This window comes from Kazachstania africana, chromosome 1 (genome assembly GCF_000304475.1).
Source record: "Kazachstania africana CBS 2517 chromosome 1, complete genome".
NCBI lineage: Eukaryota > Fungi > Ascomycota > Saccharomycetes > Saccharomycetales > Saccharomycetaceae > Kazachstania > Kazachstania africana.
In genome coordinates this window covers 565172-586390 of record NC_018940.1, presented here as the reverse complement: position 1 = coordinate 586390, position 21219 = coordinate 565172, and the positions used below count along the sequence as shown (strand labels likewise).

Here is a 21219-nt window from a genome sequence, read left to right as displayed (position 1 = left end):
AAATGGGACCAAAGGTCGTTGAAGCTTGAGTATATATTTACAGCACTATATTTCTATATCTTCTTGCATGTCTACATCTTCAAATAGGAAATCTGCAGGGCCTTCTTTCTCATCTTCTTCTTCAGCAGCGTGAGTTTGTTTGGTTTCTTCCTGCTCGCTGGACACGGCTGCGGGGCGAGGCTGATCATTACTGGCAGCGGTGGGATGCTCTTCTTCCGTAGACTTGAAGTCTTCTTCACCCTTAGTGACAGCATCCAATTCCAACGCACTGAAGAGATCTATATCGTCCATAGTCTTTTCGTCCATTTCATCTGCAGCAGTGCCGAGAATGTCATGGGATATTGTATCTATTTGTTTTAATTTAGTTTGATGGTCTTCTCTCAGTCTGTTTATCCTCTCATCTCGTTCAATCTCAGCTTGTCTGATGGCTTTTTTCTTTTCTAAAGTTAATTCTGGGATACTATTTATCATTAGTTGGAAAGACCTATTTAGATATGATTTGACATCAGTTTGATCGTTAATCAAGTTTATGAATGGATTGTATTTTAACGCTAACATTTTATTTTCAAATTTGGACACTTTATTTCTTGCAATATTGACTCTCTTATGCGAGTATTCTTCAATGTCAAACTTCGTTATTGGAACTATGATTGAGTTTAAAGATTTGTAAACTTTTTTATTTGTATTCATTTTTTCTTCTACAGTGCCAAACAATGCTTGTGATTCTAATTTTGCCAATGTTTCATCATAATGTAGATCATTTCTCTCTTCGTTGGATTCGATTTTATTTATAAGATTGAATAATGCAGTTTTAACCGTTTTACTTTCATCAAATCTCTTTTGTTTGATTATCTTTGGATCGTTGATAAAATTATTGTATTTCGGTGTAAATTTATACGTATGATCAGGGGGTAAGCTAGGAAACCAAGACGGTATTGCGTCCTTTAAAGGATTTGTTGGATTCAGTAACTGGAAAGAAGATGTTTCCACCGGCCCAACGAAATCTGTATGTTGATTATAATGAATAGAATCCTCTGACAATTTCTTTTCATCTTCAGAGTAAAGTCTCTTGATATGATTTGAAATTTCCAATTCAGTGTTCAATTCAGATTCACTTAGATTGAAGCCTTTCAGTAACAACAATATATCTGATTTTGTAGCGTTACTATTTCGCCTCTGTAAGAGAGATAATCTCCCCAGTTGTTTTATCAGATCATTCAATTGGACGTCCATCAGGTAAATAAGATAATCGAATGCAGAATTGGGAAGCTGTGTATGTAAATTCACTGGTTTTAATCTCATGGCCACTGATTTCACTAGTAAATTGTCCAGTTGTGGATTACCCGTTATTTGTCTTCTTATCTCAAGTGGCTCCACATTCATATCATCTTCTATCGATATCGTCATGTTATCCAAAATATCTCACTCTCTTTCTCCTTGCTCACACACTCACCAATACTTCCTCCCCTTCTTCTTCTTCTTCTATCTAACAGTGATAGTCATGCACCTAGTAAATAATAGTAATAAATCTCTTTTATGGAAATGAAATTATCAAATTGAACTCGCAATGAAGAAAAAAAAAAAAAAAAAATAAATTGACTTCTCAATAACAATTTATTAGGTGAAGATCGAGTAACGTTAGAAGGCGCATCGTAAGTGGATGCTTTGACTGTGATTGAGAGAGACACGTCAGAGAGTGGATACACATCAAGCTAGATAAGTAAAAAGTTGTTTTCGGTATGGCAAAGACTTTGGCACAAGGAAGAAAACCTGGAAGTGGCAGAAAACCTGGTAAAGCAAAAACTTTGAAGGAGGGCAGGAAACCCGGGAGTGGCAGGAGGAAAAGAGCAGTGTCTGCTAGCATTGCGTCGCTGGCTATACCGCCGCACACGGGTGCTAGGACTAGAGAGGAATCAAATACGTACGACCATCCTATCACGTCGAGGGACTTGGAGGCTATCGATGCTCTTCGAGAACTTACACATAGCCCACAGCAGATGAGTCAGGCGACGAAGGCAATGTCTCAGCAGCCATTAAATGCAGGCAGTTCAATGATACCCACGATGCTACCCCCCATACAACAGCAAGTGGTATCCGATATAAATCCAGAAACGAATAGCAATGGCAGTAGCGAGAATGGCAATTCACAGAGAGTAGATATGTTGTCATCTAAGCCTTTTCTGACACATGCCAGGATATTATCGGCGCAAGAGGCTGCGAATGCTTCATCATCGATGAAACCAATGTACAATAACAACGGAAGTACTCTTACCATATCGCCGTCATCTTCCATCAGTATACTGAACGAAGACAGTGAGCATACATCGTGACTGAGAAAGATATAAGTATATAAAGATACACATGCACACACGCACCCCATAGCATGCTTACAGCAGCAGCGGCCATTATTCTATATCTACATACAGATATATCGAAACTATGTAAAATTAATTAATCAATCGCATCGCAAAAATTTGAAATTTATGAAAAACACCATACCTTTCCAGCTAATAACAGGATTACAAACAAACTGTGCATAGGTGTGACATGGATGCTATAGAGGCAAGATTGCAATTTATTCAGATATTGAAGACTATAACGAAGCAACCCACGGCTGTGGACTTCTATTTTAATAATTATAAACATCACTATGAAGATTTTGAACAGTGTATAATCGACACGATGAGTAAGACCCAACCTGTATTAAACAGATTAAACATCCTGTTATACTACGTTGAATTGATTGTAGGTGTGCTAGAAAGGTTAAATATGAATCAGGGCAATGATTTCAATTTTATGATTTTCATCAAATTTCAGATACCTAATCTTGTTAAGATAATAAGGTTATCTATAATTCAAGAAGACATATTTTCTTTCGTCAATCTACAGAATGTTGTGGACGCGTTTGCTAAGATCAAGCATGCTTTACAAACACACGTTAATGCTTCATTAATGGAAGAGGCCGTAGTAAAATCGAATTTCCAGGAATTAGAGACATTTATTCAAGAGATGTGTAATGCAAGAGACGCTAAATTTGAACAGTATACGAAAAATACTACGATTTTCCAGGAAGAGACCATAAGTCAAAATGATGTATTGAATCGAATGGAGGCAGATAGAGAGAGACACAAGAGAACGAAAGAAAGTAATTGGATCGTTGAGCGTGCAACTCTTCCTAATGATTCTAATAAAAACGTAATGCTACAATACAGCGAGTTTGATAGTATGTGGAACGGAACCAACAAGATAGACGAAGTCGATATGAGCTATATAAGACAACTGAACGAAATTTCGACCAACAGTAGCTATGTCGTTAGATAGATACGACAGTTTGTTTACATGTAAACAAAAGGCCATCGATAAGAAGCAGACGAAATACAATTATTCACCGTTTTACACCTTCTTGAGCGTCGAGCAAGGCATCGTCTATTTTTTTTTTGCGAGTTTTTTTCCACAACAGCATCACCATCACTACAGAGATGTGGAGAAGTTTTGTAGAACCTGCATGAATCCATTGCAGAGGTACTTTGGAATGCTTCTCTTTCCTCTTCTTCTTTTTTCTCTCGAGAAAGAGAGATGCTGGCTCTTATATATATAAATGTACTATTGAATATAATTGTAATTCATTCTCCACAGCGGAGTCGCTGTATCTTTCTTAAATTTTTTTTTTTTTTTTTTTTTTTTAGACTACTAAATCGTTAAGATCCTCGATGGGCAATGAGGACAGCATTGAGAATATAAATAAATAAAATAGCTCTATTGCCATCATACATGGAGTGTCTTTTTATTGTGTCCTTTTCTCTGTCAGAAAGAAGAAGAAGAAGAAGAAGAAGAAGAAGAAGAAGAACTAGTTGGAACTTTTTTGCGTAGGATAGATGCCACGATCTTCTAATCCAAATCATTCTCTTCGTCGTCCACAATTAAAACAATCAATTTCAAGTGGGAATGCTTTCATTATTCCAGCACCAGCACCACTATCAGGAACGGACAATAAAAGTGCATCCACCACTAACTTGCTCAAATTAGGCAGATCTGAATTATCGCATGGTACAAATAGTGATATCAAAAACTTACCCGTATTGCAAGATAACTATTATCACGACGCTGCTGATTCCAATGACAATGAATCCATTCTAGTGGACGTACTTCCCTCATTTGAGATGTATAACGTATTACATAGACATATTCCTCAGGGCAATGTCGATCCAGATAGGCATGAATTCCCACCCAATTATCAGGAAGAAACTACTAATACTACTACTACACCCACCGTAGAGACACCCACAGCAACCTCATCTGCAACATCTTTGGACTTAGAGCATTTACAAACAGTCCACTATATGATGGAAGACGATCTAAACGATCAAGATAATATTATTATAGAAAGATTATATTCTTTACCCAAGTTAAATGTATCACCAATCAATATTGAAATTAAAATTACTAAAAATGCTTCTCAACCTCACGTTAAATCGGAGGAAACCTCAATTTTGAAAGAATATACAAATGGTGATATAATCCATGGTTATTGTACTATCGAAAATACCACTAATCAACATTTAAAATTCGAAATGTTTTATGTAACGTTAGAAGGTTACATTTCCATCGTTGATAGGGTACAGGGGAAGAGGACCATCAAAAGATTCCTTAGGATGGTAGATTTAAGTGCAAGTTGGTCGTATACAGATATTGATTTGAGTTCCGGTATTGATATTAGAACTGGAGAGATTGATAAATACGACAATTGTGTAATAGGTTTGAAAAATAGTAGAATGTTAGAACCATTTACTAAATATAAGAAATTTTTCATGTTTAAGTTACCAAATCAACTACTAGATGTAGTTTGTAAGCATGAAATATCAACACACGTCCTCTTACCACCAAGTTTGAACATAGACAAATTCAAAAATTTTGGTAAATATGCCTCGATTCATATGAATGACGTATTGGGTTGTGGACATAACGGTATGAAAGGTTCTCCAGTGTTGACCAATGATTTATCAGACGATAATGTCTCGATCAATTATACAATAGATGCCAAGATTGTTGGAAAAAATTTAAATTCATCAAAATTATTCATTATGAAGGAAAAAGAATATAATCTTAGGGTAATGCCATTTCAAGTTGACTCCAGATTATTTGGTGAACGTACATCGATGAGACAATTAAATGATTTACAAACATTGATTGATGAAAGAATAGCCGCATTGAAAAACATTTTCAGAAAACTCGAAAATAATAAACCAATTATATCATCTGATATTCATGGATTATATCTTAGTGGGAACTTTGATGATGCTACGATCAACGAATTAAATTCACAAGAAATTCTACAAAGAAAATTGGATCAACTGCATATTAATAATAGATTAAATAATAACAATGAATTACTGTCAGATTTCAAAAATATTTTACCAAAGGAAAATACAATTGAAGCACAATTAAATTATAAATTTAAAAAACATTCAAGTAGCGGATTTTTATCTGGTATATTAAGTTCAGCTTCTTCCTCATTATCATTGTCATCTGTAAATGATATTGCACACCCTACTGCATCACAAACACCAACCTCGCCAAATATTAGTCACAGTAGTGCTAATTCCACAAACAATTCCGGTCTAATTATTGTACGAGCCAATATACCAACCAAATCCTTGCCGTATTGTTCACCATCATTACTTCGAAAGACTAACAAATTTGAAAATAAAAATAAGCATGATCAAGATAATTGGGTGAGGTTAAATACCACAAACAATATCGAACTCTTAGATGAAATCGAATTAAAATTGCTATGTTTACAATCAAACAATAGTTTACCACATGAACCCCCATCTATTCATTCGATTTCATTACAATTGGTCGCAATTAATATTAAATCAGATTATTCGATACCAATCAAGTTACATAGTGAACTGTTACAAGATAAAGAAAGACTGAAAAATTTACAAAAAACATTTAAAAATTATCATCGTGAAACAAATGATTTCAAATCAAGATTTGAAAGTGAGTCAACGAAATTGAATGAATTGTATAATATTGGTAGGCAATCTCATAATTTGAGACATTTAAATTTTGAAGATTTTATTTCAGAACAAATTGAAAGTGACATTTTGAGTTTAATCGATCTGAAAGTTCATACCACCGAAGTTAATGATTTCTTTAAGAAACATAAGCAAATGGGTGAAAATACATCGTCATGGACAAAAGTTAATGACTTACAGTTTGAGAAAAACTTGAAAATCAAACTTGAAATTAACAAAGACATGAATGAGACTATAATACCGAATTTTGAAAGTTGTTTATTCGGTAGGTTTTATTGTATTGAAGTTACAATCAAATTTGATCGTCATATTGGTTCAACGAAATTGAGTATACCAATTAATATAAAGAATTTGATATAGACATACAAGATTTATGTATTTTTTTATTTACATGGACTTTTTTCCTCCTTAGTATTATTTTCAAATTTTGATACCCCAATGTATGGCACAGATACCAAATGATAGACTTTCATACCCAGTAGATGTAAAACCAGCTTTTTCAATCATTGATTTGAAAGTTTCCTGATCTGGAAATCTTTCGATAGATTCTACCAAATATTGATAAGATTCATAATCATTAGCTACAATTGAGCCAAAGACAGGTAACATTTTTGCCCATTGTTGATAACCGAAGTCTAGTAGCTTGTTTTCAATTTTTGAAAATTCAAGACAATAGAATATACCACCTGGTCTCAAGACTCTGTATGCTGTATTTAGCCCATTTTGAATATTTGTAAAGTTTCTAGTTCCAAATGACACGGTATAAATATCTTTTGAGTTGGATTCTATTTTTTCCAGTTTTTCAGCATCTTGAACCATAAATTTTACTCTTGGATCATTGTGATACCTGCCTAGATTGATGGCCCTCTTTTCACCCTCTTTCAACATATCTGGATTGATGTCCACTACATCCATTGTTGATACATTATCCTCAAATTTCCTTGAAGCATAATCCAAAATACCGAATGCAATATCACCAGATCCACCGGCTACATCGATAAAATTAAGAGGTACATTTGAATTAGGTCTTTTCCCTGGATCTAGTTTGTTTATGAAATGACTCTTCCATAATCTATGAATACCAACAGACATGATATCATTCATTAGATCGTATTTTGTTGCGACCGAAGAGAAGACATCACCAACCATCTTAGCCTTTTCCTCAACTAGAACGGTCTTCGACCCAAAATGAGTGGTTCCATTGTTACCCAATGGTGCCTTATTAGCCAACGATCTGGTAAAGACCTTCGTAGAAGCTCTTGATAACCCTGGTTTGAACATTGCGGCACGGTAACTCCTTACACTCAAGGTAAGTTGCTTATTTCCTATCAGATTCTCTTCTTTTTTTGTGCTTTTTATCGATACCCCTGCAATCCCCATGACAACCAAAGAAGACAAAAACAAAGAGCAGCAGTAGCCATTGACAATATCTTCGAATAGCAATGCCACTGTATGGTGTGTCACTGTTAGTAGAAGCCACTCAAAGGACACTTGTAACTACTCGTCTCACAATTCCGACAACTTCCATTCATTAGAATCGCCATAAGAACACATCCAAGCACGAAGTAGCTCGATGACACAATACACCAGAGCAGTATGCACTTTACATTACAGTCCTCCCGCGTATTACTATCATCATCTATCAATTCATTCATTCATTCATTCATTCACTATCACGAGAAATTGTCCTCCATTCGATTCTTGGCCCACGCATTTTTCTCACATTCCATCTCGAGAGAAATTCACGTCAACTTTTTATTGAATGCGTTTTTTTTTTCGTTTTCGCAGTATTTCGCTGGATCAAAAGGTGATTCTCGTAATAGATGGATTTATAGTACGCGTTTCAATAGTTAAAGTTATATAAAGTCTTTCTCTTTGGAAAGTTTTCTCTCTTTTTACCAACTGTATAGTACTAGAGAATCAAATCTGTCCATATTCTATTAACTACCAACCTTTCTAAGAAGAAACTAATACACTCCTTTATTTGCTATCACACATAGTTTAACTTTTTTTTTCAGTTTTATTTTTATCATTATTGCTATTTTTAAGTCCAGCACTAGTTTTTTGCACTCTAGTTACCACAGGTATATATATTTGCACATCCTACATCCCTCCAACTTATCATGACTCAAGATGGTACAATTCATAATTCAATTCAAATCAGAAAGAGATCAAAGACAGACGATACAAATAATGTAGAATCACTGAGGAATAAAAGAAAATCAGAAGTATTAATCGCTGCAAGGTCTATTGATAACGAAGTTAGAAATGTTAAAAACTTGAAAAGATTATCTATAGGCTCCATGGATCTACTGATTGATCCTGAATTGGAGTATAAAGTATCGCACGTTAATACAAATGATGATCTTAATAAGAGAAAATCTTGGACACCAGATTCTACAACTTTTACAGGTACTAAAGTCAATACAAGGCCCAAGAGTAAAAGCTTCGGCACTCACATTCATGACCCTCCGTTGGTTAGAATCAATAACAATTCAGATAGCAGCTCGAGTGACGAAGAGGAAGATGACAGCATTGATATAACTCGTACCGAGTATTTGCATGATCAAACAACTTTACAAAGTCAAAGAAAACTACCGAAACATAGAAATCTTAGTGGTATAAACTCATCCAGACAGAGTTCGAGGAAATTGTCTAATGATCGAACAGATAATGAAGATAAATTAAAAAATAATTTATTGTGGGTTCCGGCAAGTAAACATCCTAATGTGAAACCACAAAACTATATTGAATTGGTGCAAGATACTTTACAACATATTCATATTGATGACAGCAAGTCCAATGACAACGATAACATCAATAAGGAGAACGACGCGCATTCCAGCAAGAATGGCTCTTTAGTGCGAAGACCATCACGTTTGAGAAAATCTTATACAGAGTATGAAGAAGAGAATTATCAGGACGATTACAACAGAAACAACAGTAATGATGAGGAAAATCCGAACATTGGTAACTTTAGAAGCTCAAATAAAGGACGTTCCGTCTCCTTAAAAGATATAACTGAAGAACTAACAAAAATTTCAAATAAAGCTGGTCTAACTGATTCTGATGCAATTACTTTGGCAAGAACTCTAAGCATGACAGGCTCTTTTTCCAATGGAACTGATGACATGGAACTTCTCTCGAATTATAGCGATCAGCAAGATAATAATTTTAATAATGATGAACACTATAATAAAAATGATGACGAATTTGCTTCTAATATGCTAATGAAAAACGGTCTAACAATTCCACAAAGATCGTCACTAAGGAGAAGTAAATTCAATACCTACAGAGTGCGATCATCTTCAGCTCCTTCTAATATTCATTCAAAACCGATTAACTCAAATATCAAAGAACCTAAAACTTTCAAATATCCTTACAATTCAAAAACAAGCATTAAAAAATCACCAGTAAATCGAAGTAATAACTACACAGAACCAGTTACCGAGTCTCCTGGATCTATTAGTGATTTATATGATCATTACGCATATTCTAGTGTAGATGAAGAAACCTCGAATGCGACCAATTTACAAGAAACTTCAAATGATGGAAGTATTGATTCAAATGAAAGTTCTAATGATAGTGTCCTCGTTAAACCATCTCATTCAGAATCAATGATTCATGAAAATTTTGATGCTTTAGCTTCAGATACTGTGACGGATGGTTGGAGCAATGTAAACAATGAAAATGCTCATTTTCTTCAGAGGAACAACAATAATGGACGACTCAACGATGAATTGGTCAGTAAAGGCAATCAAGAATCTACTCATTATAACAAAACTAGAAGTAACCATTCCAAGAATCGCCATAAACCATTATTTACTTCTACCAATACTCCTATGACTGCGAAAACTAAAAACGTATCCAAGAAGAAGCAAACTTTGGAAGAGAAAATTGTAAAATTATTCAAGAGGAAAGCTCATCGTAGAACTTCCTCTTCTTCAGAAAACCAAATTTTCGGCCAAGAGCCATTGAAAGAGGATGTACTTTTTGAGTATACAACTGAAAGAGAAAATTCAGCGGGTGACAACCTCGAGGGTCATTCAATCCACTCTCATGAGAGCTTCAAATCTTCAGATAGTGAAACTAGTGACAAAGAACTTCCTTCTCTTCAACCTGCTGTTAGTGTAGTGAGTACGAAGAAAGAATCAAACGCATCTGCACCTCCTTCTTCAGCTTCCTCTTCTTCATTATCATCATCTTCTTCAACAGTTATCCAAACGGTAGAGTTGGAAGGTGATGAATCACAAGATGTCAGTTACGAAGCCCTAAAAGGAGAGGATTTTAGAAATCCAGAGTTATCATCAAGTGAAACCACGGCAGAACAAGAAAAAGAGTTGAAATCCGCAATATCATCCTTACCGCCTAGGAAATTAACATTTGACGATGTTAAAAGGCCAGAAAAACCAAATGCGCCAATTCACTTTAGTGACAGTGCATTCGGTTTCCCATTGCCCATGCTGACAACATCAACAGTCATTATGTTTGATCACAGGTTAGGCATTAATGTCGAAAGAGCCATCTATAGATTGAGTCATTTGAAGTTAAGCGATCCCAAAAGAGAACTGAGGCAACAGGTTTTGCTGAGTAATTTCATGTATGCTTATTTGAACCTAGTCAATCATACACTTTATATGGAACAAGCAGCCGTTTCTTCAAACGAAAGTGACTATGAGGAAGATTTGGAAGAAGTAGAACAAGAAACAGGTGGGGTCGGTCGCTATACTACAGCACACAATGCATCTGATGGAACTATTGTCATACCAGATATGTGAAGCACTGGATTTATGTATTATATTACTTTCTATTTTAATCTATTCGTTCGATCGTAAGTTGTGACTCTGCGCTAAGTTTTTTCCATTTTCATTAATGTAGATTTATATAATGCGAGGTTGAAAAATTTCTCGATGAGCTACCAACGTCAGATAAATACTGCGACGTATCCCATCATCAATTCGATATGGCTGGCAGTGACAATAGATATCGTATGCTTGTTTTGTTAGAAGAAGAGAGTGAAGAAGTGATAGAAAAATTTGAAGATAATGATAATGGGGAACAGCCAAAACAAGAATCTACAAAATCTCATGAATTTATTGAAGAACTAATCCTGCCATTTGAAACAAGTGAATTAGATACTTTGAATGAGTGGTTTGATAAGTTTGATGAAGAAATCTGTATACCGAATGAAGGAAATATCAAATATGAAATTAGTAGTGACGGTCTGGTCGTTTTACTCATAGACAAACAGATTGAAAATGTAGTGGAAAAGGTAAAAGAGTTTGTTAATAATAACCAATAATTTATTGAGGATAATAAGAAGGCTGACATTGGTGAATAATCTCTGGTAGGCGTGAATTTGATTCACATGTAACCGTAATGTATAATAGCATCAGATTAATATATTTATATATATCATGGAGATATCAATAACATGAAGTATTTTTTTTTCAGTTAAGTATAGTACATGCTTCTATATAAAAAGTGTAGCTACCTTCTGACAACTTTGTACTTATTCTTAGGCATTTTCATTGGTTTGTCAGGTAGTTTTGCAGTAGGTGCTGGGGCATCGTATAAGGATTTTGTCATTGGGTGCCCCATCAAAAATGGACTATGTAATGGTACAATATCGTTCATTTTAAAACCTTTGACCTTTGGAATCTTCTTGAATTCGATGTTGTCGTAGTCTGGGGGGTAAGGAATTTCTCTTAGTTTGGCGATTGTAGTAGGATGATTAATTAAATATTGGGAAATTTCCTTCATTAATTGACGCTTACCCCCTTTGAATTTTTCAATACCTACGCCTCTGATTATACTACCGTCTTTCTTAAATAAGATACGAACTCTACCAGGGTTACCGAAATCTTGAGGATGTGTTTTCTCACCTTCAAGAATTGATAATACACCTAAAGAACGAGCCGCATCCGCTATCGTCTTTGCCAGTGGATTTTCAACCGCTAGTTCCTTTGGAACTCTTCTCCCTTCCTTATGTGACCTATTTTTATCGAAATAGCATGGATATAATATTTGATATGTTTTGATTTCGTTCAGTTTTTCCTCACTCATTGGCGTAGAACGTTCAACCTTATTTGTATCTGGGTTGATAAATGTCATTTGCTCGTTATTATCATATGGGTTGCTTTGGTTAACATCATCCTGGTCTTGACTTCTAACGACAGTAGGCACTATTTTTGGTGCGATTGGCGTCCTTAGACTTGGATCAACCTCAGCCAAATCCATCTCTAGATTATCTATATCGTCATAATCCTCTATTTCCTCCAATTTTGGCATCTTGAATCGTTCTATAGGTTCCAACGTTCTATTGACCTTATCGTTACAATTAGGTACAAATAATGGTGCTTCTTTTTGTTTTTTTTCCTGCACACTAGACGAAAAATTGCATACATTGTAAAAATGATCGGTACTTGAAAATTATATTTTCTCTTGAAATAAAGGAGTCTTCTATATAATCTTGATTATGAGAGATTTTGCCAGTCATCTTGAAGAATGATGTCCTGGACAATGATATCTAATATACTTAATAGAAGTGATGCATTTAAGTATGGATTCTGTAGGGTTTGATGCAGAGTAATCGCTCCTTGTTGGGCTTGACGGTAACCCACCAGCTTGCTAAATGTCTCAACAAATAGAGCTTGTATCAGTACTAAAGAGTCTCTATGCGCCTTCTTCCTTTCTGCATCAGATGCTGGCAAAAGCTCCGCCTCTTTTCTAGCTTTTCGTTTTTCAAAATATCCTGAGGGTCCCCACAGGCTTACTTTCAAATCTTGCAACATTTCAGCGGTCTTTTCCTTGCTAGTAAATCTTGCAATGGTGTCACGAAGATACTTTTCAATAGTACTTCCAAATAGCTGTTGCAAAAGGATGATGATACCGCCGCCACGTAGCCATATTGATTTTACACCGTTTAACGAAAATATTGCTATAAATAAGTCACACATTGATTTCACAATAGTTCTCTGCTCAAATTCATATTCTGGTGTCTTGGCATTAGTGAATGTCTGATTATCTTCATTATTAAAACCTGATTTTACGCTAGCGGAATTACTGCTCCCAGAGTGCATCGAAAGTTCAGGTGACTGAGATGTTGAAGAGAGTGACGCCGAAAAGTTTCCTTTTCCAGTCATTGCTACTTCTGGTATTGAAAACTTTTTTTGATTGGTTTTCTTAAAATCTATGCTATCAGAGTCGAATGGGTTTGTATTGGACAGAAATTCCCTAAAAGTAATATCACGGCATATTTCACTTATGCTCAGTAGTGTTCTTAAGTAAGTCTCTAATTTTGACTTTCTGTCCTCGTACAACAATTTTGGAGAAAGATGATACTTTAATGAAATGTTCGTTTTTGATGGAAAAAGTTCATTTAAGTGCAACTTTTTTATTACCTCTCTATGCCTCTTTTTCATATATGCATTGAGTAAATGGAATTCATTGAATCTTCTAGGAATATCCCATGAAGTAACTTTTTCTTCATTTTTAAAATTTACGTTGATGATATAATAAACTGTTTCATGTGCACCGATTATGTCTTTTTCTGCAAAGTATGATTTTATGCTAACTGAAGTCCTACCAAAAATACTCTCCTCGTCTTGCTGTACTACTAATCTTTGTTTCAAAAGATTCTTTTTTCGCATCTCTCTTTGAAGAGTTCTCTCAGAATTTCTCAAAAGTGTAAGCTGCTTCTTACTATTTGTTAATTCTGCCTTTAAAATCAGATGTTTTAAAAGATTCAGTTCCCTAGTGAGCTGTTCGATATCTGAGTTTAACGTTGATAGATCTGAATCAGATTCATTAGCGTCCTCGTTACACTTTATTGCTTGAAGAAGAGTACTACCTTGAGTGATGCCCAACGGATTTCCACATTTCATATCATCTTCCAAAAATATTTCATTCTTGGTGTGATTCTCCATTTTTGGAGGCTTTACATCTAAAATATCGTAATGGGATATATGGCTATTATTTTTCATTAAGAACGCCACGTCAATATCTGCTATTCCTAGCTTTTGATATGTGGAATCGTACGATTTCTCCTTGTTTGCAATTTTTTCCAATTCTTCACTAATAATTGGATTCAGAATTACTTCCATGGGTTCATTTGGTTGTTTTTCAAGGTTGTGTCTGCCAAGCACCGTATCAGAACTATTTTTTGTAGGCCTATTGCTGATGTACCCAGTATAGACATTTGTCGAACTAAACTCTAGTGCTGAAATCATTTTTATAAATATTCCTGATTTTTTGAATTTTAGAAATTGGATATTTAGATGCAAAATGGATTTGTGCTGAAGTTCAAGAAAGATCTTTTCCACATCACGTACCGTATCTTTTTTGTTCGTCTCTTCTTGAATAAGTTGAAGTAATTCTAGTACTAACTTTTCGTCCAAAACCTTCATATAGGGTATCTGCTTATCATTAAAAAAAATATTTTTGATATTTTCCATATTTTCTAAGGAGATTTGAGTTACTGTAGCGCCCACTGATACACTAGACGGTAAAGGGTTTTTCAAAGATTCAATCTTCTTCCAAAAGGCAAGATATAAAAGAGACCCTGTGTCTTTCTTCATAGTTAGATATCTTTTGAAATATAGCATACAGAAATTATCACTTAATATGGCATCCAAATTCACCCGTGATATAAAAGATTCAAGCTTTAAGAGAATCTCTTTATCATCTAGAAAATCCATTTCTTTTTTGTCTACCGAAATGTTCTTATCTTTTGCATCCAAATACTTCAATTTGCTGTTAACTAGGTTCAATGAGAGAGCTATTCTTTTCTTTAGCAGATTTATTTTTTTTGAAGGGTGCTTTTCGTCAGTAGATGAAAGTTTCAGTGATTCCATCATCATTGTCAGTTTAATTGACCTCAAATCGCTCAGTGAGTCTAGTTCGCTCAGCCTTTTCAGGAATATCTCAAAATCTTCATCCGAAGTATCTGAGTTGATATTAAATTCCATAGCGCATGATTTGAGGTTGGTGATGTTTTCATGATCAATTAATTGAGAAGTATGAAGCTGTTTTGTTAAGATTTTCCTAACTTCTTGAGCCTGGCTTCTTTCCTCTAATATTTTTTTGCAGATAGAAATTAGAGACATATTCCAACTATACGGGTCACAGTACTTCGTCAAAAGAGGACAGAAAACAGCCATAGATAAAATTTCTTTTGATAGGACTGAAACAAATGGAGAGCTCATTTCTTCTTCGCCAAGAACTGAAAAAAGTGCTTTTTCAATGATGTTTTTAGTGTGATTTTCAATATCTTTATCTAAACTATCGCTCTTAAGTGTTATACCTTGGTGTATTTTGAGTATTTTATTGTACGTAATGGCATATTTCAGTGACGCTTTCTTGTTTTCTTGGTATGAGCTGGGTATATCCATCGTATTGAAAACAGTGATGTGATCCGTGATTAAAGATATTAATTTTAGTGACACTTTAGTGGCAACGTCATCTCTGCAGACACTGATGTGTAGTGCTTTTATAATTTTGAGAATTGTTGTCTTTACTGCATGTTTGAATTTAGAATCTTCACGGCTATCAATCCTTTCAAACCACGGTACAATAAATTCACGAATAAGAAGATCGGTAATCTCATTCAACTCACGCGGTATATCTGAATGATATGAAAATAGTTTTGACGAATCTGCATGTTCTTTCATCACAGGTTGGTCATTTCTTACTGGTAGTTTCTTTGGAAAAGGAGTATGGCCTTCTGGAAAACTGATTGATATTGTAAAAACAAAAAAAACTGTTAGCCAAATACAGCAGTTGATTATCTTAGAGTTGGAATAGGTGCAAGCCCAAATGACTGCTGTGCATAAAATAATGTGTTTAAAAATGGACATATCATTATTAAAGTACTTATTTTTCCATATGTGCTTTATTATTATTATTATTATTATTATCATGATGTATTTTTTTGAGAATACACTTTGATGTTTTCGGATTGAAATGTAAAACTGTGATAAAGTCGACAGTTGAAATTTAGGTACAGCTTTAAGTAGCAACCAACTCGCGATAAGCTACTACGATAAATATGGTTTCGATTTTTAGCATTATTACAATTTTTTAAATATATTTTAATGTACAAAGCTATTATAGTATGAGGTAATTTATTTTTACGTACTTTATATGAGGTACTCTTATATCTCGTCAAACAAGGACTGTTGTAGTTCCTTGATCTCTCTACTAATTTTCTGTACAAAGGTGCTTCTGTTGAAATCGTCTTGTAAGAAATTCTGTTCTTCGATTGTAGATGGGATTATCCTTGAGTTTAAGAACTTAGGATGCGTCAATAGCTTGTTCAATGCCGAGCTTAATTGTTTTCTTTGCGGATATGTATCTAATCCAATTACCAATTCTACTACCTCTGTGTCTACATCTTGGTTTCCTCTTGCACTAGAATTTGACAAGTACTGCTGATAGTTTAAAGAGCTCAGCATTTTTTGTAGAAGAACCAACTGTGCAGTTTCTTTAATTAAAGCAGTGGATACACCCATTTTGCTATCGGACCAGGTCGAAATCGCAGTTTTTACTTGATTGCTGAAATACGAGATGAATAAACAACTCTCAGGCAGTATTTTTAGTCCAAATTCACTCAATAATAAAAGCAGGATGGATAAAAGGCCGTTGCTCCATGCATTATGTAATCCTGGTGAAGTTTCTGGTTTGATATGTCCTTGTTGTATAGTGACAGAGAGAGGACTTTCTAACAAAACAGCGAACAATCCATTTCTTATGAACTTTTCCGCGACTTCTTTGACTGTGCAAAGCTCTGATATGAATGTTAGTGTGATATAACCCAACAATGGTTCTTCATTCCTATTGATGGACTTGAAGCTGGAGTATAAGCTCAGGATCACTTTAATTGTACCAAGTTCATTTAAAGACGAGGCTAGAATTAGGTTGAAATTTGCTGAAGGCTTCAATTCCTGGATCTTATTGAAAAGGGCGAGTAGCAAAAATAAATCTTGAATTTTATCGTCAAGATTATGGAATACCTTCGAGGTGTCATTTGATACCAAAGCACCTATGTCAGAAAGGATACTTGAGAAGATTAAGTGAACGCCTCTACTAAAAGCCCATTCAAAAAATTCTAAAATTTGATCTGATGCTATTTCTATCGACTGTGATTTCTTATCCAAGAGTCCTAGAATTATCAAAACAGAACGTAAAATGGAGCGATATGTGCCGCTATTATTAGAATGTGAAATATTTTTTAGATAATCAACAGTATCGGTTTTGAAAATAGTGATCAGTTTTGATAGCAGCTCGAGTAACTTTTTCTCGGTTATCGACTTTTGAGTAGTTTGGAAGGAATATAGGATATAAAATGTTAACTCAATTTTCTCATTATTGAGGGAGTTAGTGCCAAATTTACTCGTATTGGCATCACTGTCCAATTCTAGAAAATCACAAACTATGTCTATGAATGTATCTTTCAAAGGAGTGGAAGATAACTTAACAAATGATGTCAGAAGTGCGCCCCAAGCTTTGGCCGTGGAAATTTGATGATTCATGTACTTTGATTGTACTGAAGCTCTAACAACCTTTTTCTTGAAACCTGGCAGCTCTGAGCTTCCAGCCCAGTATACCTCGCTACCAAAAAGTTTATCCATCAATTCAATGTTGAAAAGTTCGTGTCCTTCTTGAATATCAGGATTGAAAAAGTGGTCAGTTCGGAAACTTGAAAGAGTATAGCCTGGAAAATTTCTTGAGAACTCTTCAAAGAGTTCATTGGTCGAAATAAATCCATCACAGTCCATCTTAAAATAAGGTTTGATAATGCTGAATAGGTTATCTTGATCTAACAATGTATAGATTAGAGAGTTAGCGTCGTTGGATGTATAGAGGTATAGAGCAAAAATCTCAATAATCCGAGAAATAAGCCTATATTTTGCTGATATTGTTAAAATCTCGGAATCATCTTTCATGAGGGTAGAAACGGGAACGAAACGCTTGAAAATCTGCATCAAAGTGTTAATAAAACTTTCATCTGTTGATTGATTCTTACCGTCGGCCCATTTGTCTAGAGTGTAAGCTATGGCATCAAGTAGTGAACAAGCAGCAAATTCTGGTAATTTGTCCAGCTGCAATGCATTACTTTTTAAAAGTGATAGCAATGATAATTTGATATTTTTCACAGGGACTTTTAATTTGTCACTATTAGAGCTTGTTTGAGAAGCTATCTCGCCCGAAAGGAAAAGAATTGATAAACCATATTGTTTGCTCTGCATCAATGACCCAAAAAATACGTAAACATCATTGGAAAGTTCGAAGTTACTGAGTTCATTCGTTATATCTGCAGCAATAGTATTGAAGAATAACTTGGAGTGGTTATCTCCGAGGTATGCCAATAATGATGGATAGTCTTCATTCCATGTTACGCTAACCAATGCGTTGAAAACATTCATAATGCATCTTTTCATACTAGGAGTAGAATGATATATTTCTATAAGGGTAGATGAATTCTTGAATATTGATTTCTCTAAAGTGCTGGGCGAAAGTTTGAGTACGTTCCTGATATAGATCAAACTTTTGGACAGTTCGAATGATGCTTTGAGTAAAGTAGTATATGTGGGGCCAAAACCTTCATCACCAATAGTCGTTACCTGCTTATCTGATGCAGAGAGTAGTATCTTCAGTAGATTATTAGATGCTTGTGAATTTTGAGCTTCTGAACCCAGGAAAGTCATAACGACGTCTCTTCCTGCCTTTGCTAGGATATTGGTAATTCTATCCTGTGGGGATGCACCTGAATCCATTCCATGTAGATTGGATAAAACATTAGAAAAAAATTTAGCCAAGTGAAAACCCAGTTCAAACTTTTGGTATATATTATCAAATTTCCAATATTGGTAGCTCTGGTAAACATGTAGTAAATGAGTGGTTATTTTTTCAAGTATATCTTTCTTGGTCCTTGTTGGAATAGTAGAATCTTGGAAGATTGATTCTTGAACCAACGATGTCGCTAGCTTGGAAATTTTTATTGTAAAATCGTACTCCCCATTGGTAATTTCCATAGTACCCAGAATAATACTTGCTAAACCTGTTTTCCCAAATCTTTCCAGAATATCGGAACGAGCGAGAAAGGACCATACAAAATGTGGCAGATCTTTAATAAGAGATTCTGTGAAGTCAGAACAGATACAAGATATATTATAGTTTCTTTTATTCAATGCCACTTCGAAAATTTTGAAAATCACAGAAATGATATCGTCTTTTTTAATGTTACTTGACATGTAACCCAAAATTTCTATAGTTTTTTCGGCCGAACCTGAAGACGAAATAAGACTGGAGGTGAGTTCAATAATTGACATCATAATATCTTGAAATTTTTCATCCATTACATTACCTTGTTGAGAATACTGCTCACCAAGATTTTGTAATGCACGACCTATCAAAGACCAGCCGCTGTAGCTATGCATAAATACAACTAAGTCATCATCAGAGGAATTAGAAGCACCTTGTAAGATTTTTCCTTTTGTGTCTGCTGGAATTGGCATCAAAATACTATCATTAAATTCTAAAGGAGGCTTTATTAAAGTTTCTTTTTTTAAAACAACTAGTTCATTGGAGAGCATATTGCTTGTAGTAATTAGAGCTTCTGAAGAGGTTCCCGTCAATTTAAGGGTTTCATCATATATATCATAGTCTAATTCCCCGATTTTTGTCTTTGTAGCGTAAGTATTTAATTCTTTTAGTTCAAAGTTCGCAAATTCAATGTTAACGATAGCAATATTAATCAATGGTATTAAGGCTTCATCTACAAGTGGAAGCTTGGCTTTAATTAAAATTAAACTTCTTTCAAATGCATCGCATGTCAAAAAATTTTCTACAAAATCTTTAGGACATTTTAGTAAAACGAATTTAATCACTTTAGATACTTCAATAGTGATTGGGATAAAGTTCAATGCCAATGCTAAGAAGGAACAGATAATTGCCGAATAAAATTTCTCTGGCGAAAGAGACTCAGATAAATCAACTATCGAACCTAAAACATTCTGCTCTTCCGCTCTTTTGGCGAACAATGTAGACAACATTGATAGATGGCTGTTGTCCCCACAATGTGAACGAAACTCTTGGAGGAAAGATGTATGTGCTGTGACGTCCTCTTCTATTATGTACGATTTAGTGAATAGTACGAAAGACCACATGTATGATAAAATTGAGTTTGAAGAAAGTTTGTCGATAGCGTCTTGTACTTGTAAAAATGCCGCAGTATCACTGAAGTATGGCGTGTCTATGTTAACCGAAAAGGTTGTAGTATCCAGACCTAATATTAAAAGGGAATTAATCGTCACAAAAGAACCTAATTTGGAAATGGTTGGATATGGAGAATCATTTAATATAATGCCTAGCTTACTGTCTAAAAAGTCAGTAATTATTGATAGATTTTGAAACCATTTAACGACTATTTTGGATGGGGTTGCCGAATTCAAGAACAAATTTGAAAGTAAGCTTAAGATGTTTGCTAAGTGCACCACGTCAAAAGAGTTCTTGATTTGTAACAATTCTTGAGAGTCATTCTCCGGTATTTCATTGTCATTTATCTCAGTAGGCTCAATATTATTAGTTATGGAATTTTCGATAATTTTGTAAATTAAATTGATCAAATTTTCACAGATTTCAGACTTTAATTCGTTGGTTAAAAGGTTATAGTATTTATCTTCAATAATTGGGAAACATTCGTTATTTATTAAATGGAAAAGTGTCTGTATAACGCCATTCCTTTCGCGCAATATGAGTTTGGTTAAGTCTATTAAAGAAGGTTCCACTTGGCAATAATTCTTCTCCCGGCTCTGAATAACTAATCTTAAACATTCTTTGAAGTTTAATGTTAAACATTTTGCCAACTTCATTGCAATATTACAATCTTCATTGGTAGCTACATATGTAGAACCTCTCAACGTAAATGAATGAGCAGATTTTTGTGAATGTTGGTCGAGCTGATCACTATCAAATTCTGCTATTGTTTTAAAAATTTGTTTGTTTTGAGAAAGAAATTCTTCTACTTTCATGAAACTAGAGTTGAGGTCCTTTCTTGTAAAGTCAAAATTATTTGGAAACGACTTGAGGAAAAATTCGACGTCACTAAAAGTGAACGAAGGGCCTCTTAGTTTACTACCATCAATAGCTTTATTCGACATTTCAGTTTAATGTAACT

The 21219-nt window shown here is 34.7% G+C and overlaps 10 protein-coding genes across 10 annotated transcripts; 5 read left to right on the top strand and 5 right to left on the bottom strand.

Annotated features, from left to right (window-relative positions):
• Nucleotides 1–45: 45 nt before the first annotated feature.
• TAF8 (Taf8p) lies at nucleotides 46–1407 on the bottom strand (the record flags this gene model as incomplete). The annotated part of the gene is made up of 1 exon (XM_003954804.1): nucleotides 46–1407. The coding sequence occupies one exon, from the start codon at nucleotides 1405–1407 to the stop codon at nucleotides 46–48; it is 1362 nt and encodes a 453-aa protein (XP_003954853.1).
• Nucleotides 1408–1739: 332 nt separating this feature from the next.
• On the top strand, nucleotides 1740–2330 carry DAT1 (Dat1p; the record flags this gene model as incomplete). Its single annotated transcript, XM_003954803.1, has 1 exon — nucleotides 1740–2330. One exon carries the CDS (start codon nucleotides 1740–1742, stop codon nucleotides 2328–2330), a length of 591 nt encoding a protein of 196 aa, XP_003954852.1.
• Nucleotides 2331–2547: 217 nt separating this feature from the next.
• On the top strand, nucleotides 2548–3321 carry CTK3 (Ctk3p; the record flags this gene model as incomplete). Its single annotated transcript, XM_003954802.1, has 1 exon — nucleotides 2548–3321. One exon carries the CDS (start codon nucleotides 2548–2550, stop codon nucleotides 3319–3321), a length of 774 nt encoding a protein of 257 aa, XP_003954851.1.
• Nucleotides 3322–3875: 554 nt separating this feature from the next.
• On the top strand, nucleotides 3876–6401 carry BUL2 (ubiquitin-ubiquitin ligase BUL2; the record flags this gene model as incomplete). Its single annotated transcript, XM_003954801.1, has 1 exon — nucleotides 3876–6401. The coding sequence occupies one exon, from the start codon at nucleotides 3876–3878 to the stop codon at nucleotides 6399–6401; it is 2526 nt and encodes an 841-aa protein (XP_003954850.1).
• A 60-nt stretch (nucleotides 6402–6461) lies between these two features.
• On the bottom strand, nucleotides 6462–7421 carry COQ5 (2-hexaprenyl-6-methoxy-1,4-benzoquinone methyltransferase; the record flags this gene model as incomplete). Its single annotated transcript, XM_003954800.1, has 1 exon — nucleotides 6462–7421. One exon carries the CDS (start codon nucleotides 7419–7421, stop codon nucleotides 6462–6464), a length of 960 nt encoding a protein of 319 aa, XP_003954849.1.
• Nucleotides 7422–8164: 743 nt separating this feature from the next.
• On the top strand, nucleotides 8165–10819 carry ZDS2 (Zds2p; the record flags this gene model as incomplete). Its single annotated transcript, XM_003954799.1, has 1 exon — nucleotides 8165–10819. The coding sequence occupies one exon, from the start codon at nucleotides 8165–8167 to the stop codon at nucleotides 10817–10819; it is 2655 nt and encodes an 884-aa protein (XP_003954848.1).
• Nucleotides 10820–11004: 185 nt separating this feature from the next.
• On the top strand, nucleotides 11005–11343 carry KAFR0A02760 (uncharacterized protein; the record flags this gene model as incomplete). Its single annotated transcript, XM_003954798.1, has 1 exon — nucleotides 11005–11343. One exon carries the CDS (start codon nucleotides 11005–11007, stop codon nucleotides 11341–11343), a length of 339 nt encoding a protein of 112 aa, XP_003954847.1.
• Nucleotides 11344–11531: 188 nt separating this feature from the next.
• Nucleotides 11532–12332, bottom strand: SEC65 (RNA-binding signal recognition particle subunit SEC65; the record flags this gene model as incomplete). The annotated part of the gene is made up of 1 exon (XM_003954797.1): nucleotides 11532–12332. One exon carries the CDS (start codon nucleotides 12330–12332, stop codon nucleotides 11532–11534), a length of 801 nt encoding a protein of 266 aa, XP_003954846.1.
• A 185-nt stretch (nucleotides 12333–12517) lies between these two features.
• On the bottom strand, nucleotides 12518–15961 carry MDM1 (Mdm1p; the record flags this gene model as incomplete). Its single annotated transcript, XM_003954796.1, has 1 exon — nucleotides 12518–15961. The coding sequence occupies one exon, from the start codon at nucleotides 15959–15961 to the stop codon at nucleotides 12518–12520; it is 3444 nt and encodes a 1147-aa protein (XP_003954845.1).
• A 234-nt stretch (nucleotides 15962–16195) lies between these two features.
• NUP188 (Nup188p) lies at nucleotides 16196–21202 on the bottom strand (the record flags this gene model as incomplete). The annotated part of the gene is made up of 1 exon (XM_003954795.1): nucleotides 16196–21202. One exon carries the CDS (start codon nucleotides 21200–21202, stop codon nucleotides 16196–16198), a length of 5007 nt encoding a protein of 1668 aa, XP_003954844.1.
• Nucleotides 21203–21219: the final 17 nt, after the last annotated feature.